We start from the raw sequence: 4,827 nt of genomic DNA, 5'->3' as shown, positions 1-4,827 counted from the left end.
TTTTTGACACTTGATCAACCGCCTCTAATTCTGGTAGCTCAGCACCATTACCTAATCCTCCTCTCCTATGGTGATTAACGTAGGGGTGGCAATTGGGTGGGTTTGGGTTTGGGTTGAGTTTCAATATAACCTATCTAATTCGTCAATTCATTAATGGCCTATTTAAATAAAGTTAAATGGATTCACCTAAATCCGTCTACCGGCCCAAACCGTTAACCATATAATAACTTTAGTTTTAAGAAAATAGCTTAAAAGCTAAAACCAACTCATTTTTAACAACTTCGCAGTTAGACATGGTCCCCAATATGTTTTTGTTCTCTAACATTATCCCCTCACATCCAACATTGAGGAGAAACAATGGATCATTTTGTCATTAGAGAGTGGATTAGATACAAAAGTAAGCTTTACTGCATTTTCTTGCAAAAAGTGTTTGCTTCTAGATACTCAAACATGAAAGAATTCTCTTGTAATCAGCTTCTTAAGATTTTATAGTTGGTACAACATGAAATGAAATCTTATTTTTCATAGAAGAAAGTAAAGCATTATTTTCAATGTGCTTTTTTACATTCACTGGATCTCATACATAAGATGATGGAAATCTACTAATAAAATATATAAATAGTTTAATGGAGATGATCAAATCCTTATTTCAATATTGCTATAATGATAGGAAAAGAACATTAGACCTAAGGGATGTCCTACATTATTGCTCAACGAGGGAAATTCATGGACAATATCGTATCTCTTTGCAAAGAAGACTGCTCAGATGTATCACCAACATGATAGAATTCTGAAGGTTCAGATAATAAGCTCACACTCTCTTCTTCTATCGGTTGAACCCATGGTTGTTTTCTCAATCTTTTCAAGTTTTGTAGCTCCATTGCAACTTCTTCCATAGTGGGCCTTTCTTCACCTTTTAGACTGAGGCATCTTTTTGCAATCTTAGCAACCACACAAAGTTCGTCAACATTTTTCTCATCCACAAATCGATCTTCAATTAGTTCAAAAAGACGATTTTCATTCATTGATGAAATGAAATATGTAGCCAAGTTTCTTTGTTCTGGTGGTCTTTCAAAAGACACAGGTTTTTTACCTGTTAAGAGCTCTACAAGAACCACTCCAAAGCTATAAACATCACTTTTCTCTGTCAATTGACTTGTGTGGAAATATTCTGGGTCCAAATATCCCAATGTCCCTTGAACCAATGTGGTTATTTGAGATTGATCCGTAGGAAGTAACTTGGAAACTCCAAAATCAGAAATTCTTGCAATATATTTTTCATCTAATAATATATTTGTGGATTTGATGTCCCTATGAATAATTGGTATAGAGACTTTGGAGTGAAGATAGGCAAATGCGCTAGCTGTTTCTGTTGCAATCCTCAATCGATCTTCCCACGAAAGCAAAATGCCATTGTTTTGATGAATATGGTGAAAAAGGGTTCCATTGGAGATATATTCATAAACCAACAAAGGTACTTCAGTCTCTAAACAACACCCCAAGAGTTTTACCACGTTGCGGTGATTAATTTGAGTTAAAATGACAACCTCATTTATGAATTGCTCCATTTGACTAGCATCCATTATTCTAGACATTTTAATGGCAACAGCTTGATGATTAGGTAAAATGCCTTTGTAAACCGTACCTTGTCCACCTTGGCCTATGACGCACTCTTCATTATAATTATTGGTTGCCAACTTTAACTCTTCGGTTGAGAAGATTTTTAAGAGATTTGAACCTCCATTAGATAATTGTTGTTGTAAAAGGAAGCCACCATTTTGCTCAAAGTATTTCTCTTTCAATCTCATGAGCTTTCTTTTCCTTATGATCAAGTACAGCCAAGAAATACAGATGAGTAACAAGAAGATGCCAAAGCTTATACCTGCATAGAATATATATATCAATCATTAGTTAATGACTGAATAACCACTGTTATATATGTTGTAATTTTCTCAAGGAACAACATCTCATAAGTTGACTAATAAAATGACCTTTTTTATGAAAAGAAAAACTAATCCATTGTTCTTGGGTTTTTGTGTTTAGCTTCTGGGGTGGGGAGATTGTTTTATGGTCTGTATATTGTAGGGATTAGCTGGATATCAATATTGAGAAATCCATTGTTCATGTTAACTGAACTTGAGGTGGTGTTGTGTGTTCAAAGTTCAAATTGTAACTATAGAAGCGAGAAATTTGCTACTGCATGCCTGCAGAAAATTGCATAAGGACAAGAACATTACCTAGGATGACCTTAATTACAGGGAAAGCTTTCTTGCAACCTTGCCCATCTTTCCTACCATCACCATGCGTACCCTTTGGACATGGGCAATTGTATGATCCAATTGTATTATTGCAAGTTCCTATGCAAGGATTTCCTTTTGGATCATCACATTCGTTTACATCTGGCAAAAGAACGATAATAAACAAAGCATTAGCTCAAATATTTAAGTGTTGTAAATTTATGATTCGTGTATGTAATTTTGGGCTTGGCCAGTGGTAGTTCAAGCCTAAGCCAAGCTGAAATCCGACCCGACAATTGATCCTAAGGTTGTAACTTGTCTCTATATCTAAATATAAATACTGACGAATAAAAAAAGAATACAATGAATCCGTACCTTGGCAGCCGTTGGGGAGATAAGGATTCCCTTGAAAACCTTGCTTACACTGGCAAAGATAACCCGGACCATTTATGGAGTTTATGCAATTGGTGTTGTCCCCGCAAGCATAGTCGGTGCTGGTCACTTGTTGTGCTTCCTCGCAAGAAGTATTGCTTCGAATTGCCCAGTCAAGTACTATTGGAGTTCTGAACCCAACGTTTACGAGGTAGTCCACTTTATTTCTTGAATTCCATATATTAGAAGCACTTGAGTTAAACCAGTCTTTGTCAGACAGAAAGGCCATGCTGCATTTGCTCATATTCCAAGTGTAGGATGTTGTAGATTCATTCTTGTAAATGTCAACTGATATATCAAATGAATCAAGATCCACAGGTATCTCCTTCTGGCAGCATCCGGTGCCATTACAATGTACATTTGTCACCTCCATGTCATAGCCACAAAATGAAACGCATTCGGCGGACGACTCTAGGTGGTAATAATCAGCCATGACGCCATGTGTGTTACAACCAATAGCCGTAAGTTTGTTCCGGGAGTTGGATAATCTATATGCCTTCGGAATTTCGGTTCTGTAGTTGAAAGTTTTCTCCCCCATATCGCAATCGACAGCAGCCCAGTAGGAGAAAGTTAATTCACCTTGCAGTGATATGTTTAAAACAATCTCATCACCATATTCAGCATAATCAGGGCGGCCATACATCATCAGTTTCGGAGGGTCAGCGGCTGTGTTGCAAAACAATTTCAATTCATCTCTGTAACAGGTTGGATCGTCTCCAACGAGGCCAAACGGGTACGGAATGCTGACATTTCCGCATTTGCTTTGACAACTAGCTTTGTCTCTGGAGATGTTGGAATGACTGTTGCAATTGTCATCATCACAAGTTGTTATAAGACAAGGTAAAGGAATACGGTTAAAGCCTTGGTTTTTAAAACCGAACCGGTTAGGGGTCCGGTTACCGGTTTGAATGGTCTGAGGCCGGTTCCTTCTGACACAAATAATTTTAAAAATTAAAGAAATTAGAAAATGGTCAAAACCATTCGAACGGTTCAAACAATTAACTAGCCGGTTCAATGGTTTGCTGACTTAAATCAACGGTTGTAGAGAAAAAAGCGGTCTTGGGGGAAAACAGAGCCAGTCAGGTCAGGTGACCAGTTCCCGGTTTTTTCGTTCCAACCGTTCAATCCGGTCCGGTATTGAAAATCATAGTTAAAGAATATTTCTGTTTTCTTTCCAGTTTAAAAAGGATTTTTTATATAATTTTGAAAAGGATTTAATACTGATCTTATGTGAGTTCAAATCAACCCCCCACAAGGAGCCTTCCTTTCTCATTCCCCTTTCCCGCCTCCTCCTTAACTCTATCTCTCTCTCTCTTCATTATCCCTCCCTATCCTTTACATTAAGTCACATCACTAAGGAGCCTTACTTTTATTAGAACCCACTTTCCAATTACCTAAAATATCTCTCTCTAAACCTCTTTCCATCCCAATTACCTAAAATATATCTCTCTTAAATTCTCTTCTCAATTACTTTTATTAGTCCCCACTTCCCAGAGCTAGTTGAGGAATGGCTAGTCCACAAAGAGTCGAAAGCTCCTGAGATTAGTAACTAAGCATCAATGAGATGAGACCTCGGAAGACACTTCAGACAAGCAAGCCGAAGACAAAAGATCTCAACCACTCCTGACCTCGACCATGGTAAGACCAAGGCCTGCACCTTAAAAAGAAAGAGAAAAAGGGTAGCACACAAGCTCAGGACCAAAAAGCAAACTAATGAGGGCGGATTTGGCCCTCTAGTGAAATTGTGACACCTGGCACCTCATGCCAACCAAGTGCAGCCTCTTGACAACTAGGCAGCTCGGGAAGCTCGACAGAGCTTGCCACTTACAGACAGCTCGGCATAGCTCACCATAGGCAACTCGACAGAGCTTGCCACAGCTCGCCACAGGCAGCTCGACAGAGCTCGGTACAAGCAGCTCGACATAGCTCGGGGAGCTCGGCATAGCTCTCCCCCACAGCTCGCCACTCGCAGGGTAGCTCGGTACAGAAGAGTAGTTCGTCATATCACAGGAAGATCTCCTGGCTGACAATCGTACCTGACAAATCCGGAGACCTGCGCCCGCGTCTCTCGCCAGGCGGTGTCGTGCCTGCCAGCCCTGAGAGCTGTCCCTTGCCTGGCAAAGCTGTACTCTGCAACAGCTGCCTGCACCCGCCACCT

General features: G+C 39.7%; 1 protein-coding gene across 1 annotated transcript; it reads right to left on the bottom strand.

Moving 5' to 3' along the window:
* Window positions 1-562: 562 nt before the first annotated feature.
* Window positions 563-3,438, bottom strand: LOC148791584 (putative wall-associated receptor kinase-like 16). Its single transcript, XM_088888874.1, has 3 exons — window positions 2,613-3,438; window positions 2,238-2,399; window positions 563-1,882 (listed from the first exon to the last, which is right to left on the bottom strand). Exons 1-3 carry the CDS (start codon window positions 3,313-3,315, stop codon window positions 711-713), a joined length of 2,037 nt encoding a protein of 678 aa, XP_088745000.1. The 5' UTR covers window positions 3,316-3,438; the 3' UTR covers window positions 563-710.
* Window positions 3,439-4,827: the final 1,389 nt, after the last annotated feature.

The sequence above is a fragment of the Nelumbo nucifera genome, chromosome 5 (assembly GCF_055504915.1).
Source record: "Nelumbo nucifera cultivar China Antique chromosome 5, China Antique-T2T, whole genome shotgun sequence".
NCBI classification, from domain to species: domain Eukaryota; kingdom Viridiplantae; phylum Streptophyta; class Magnoliopsida; order Proteales; family Nelumbonaceae; genus Nelumbo; species Nelumbo nucifera.
This window is presented reverse-complemented; position numbering and strand designations above follow the sequence as displayed.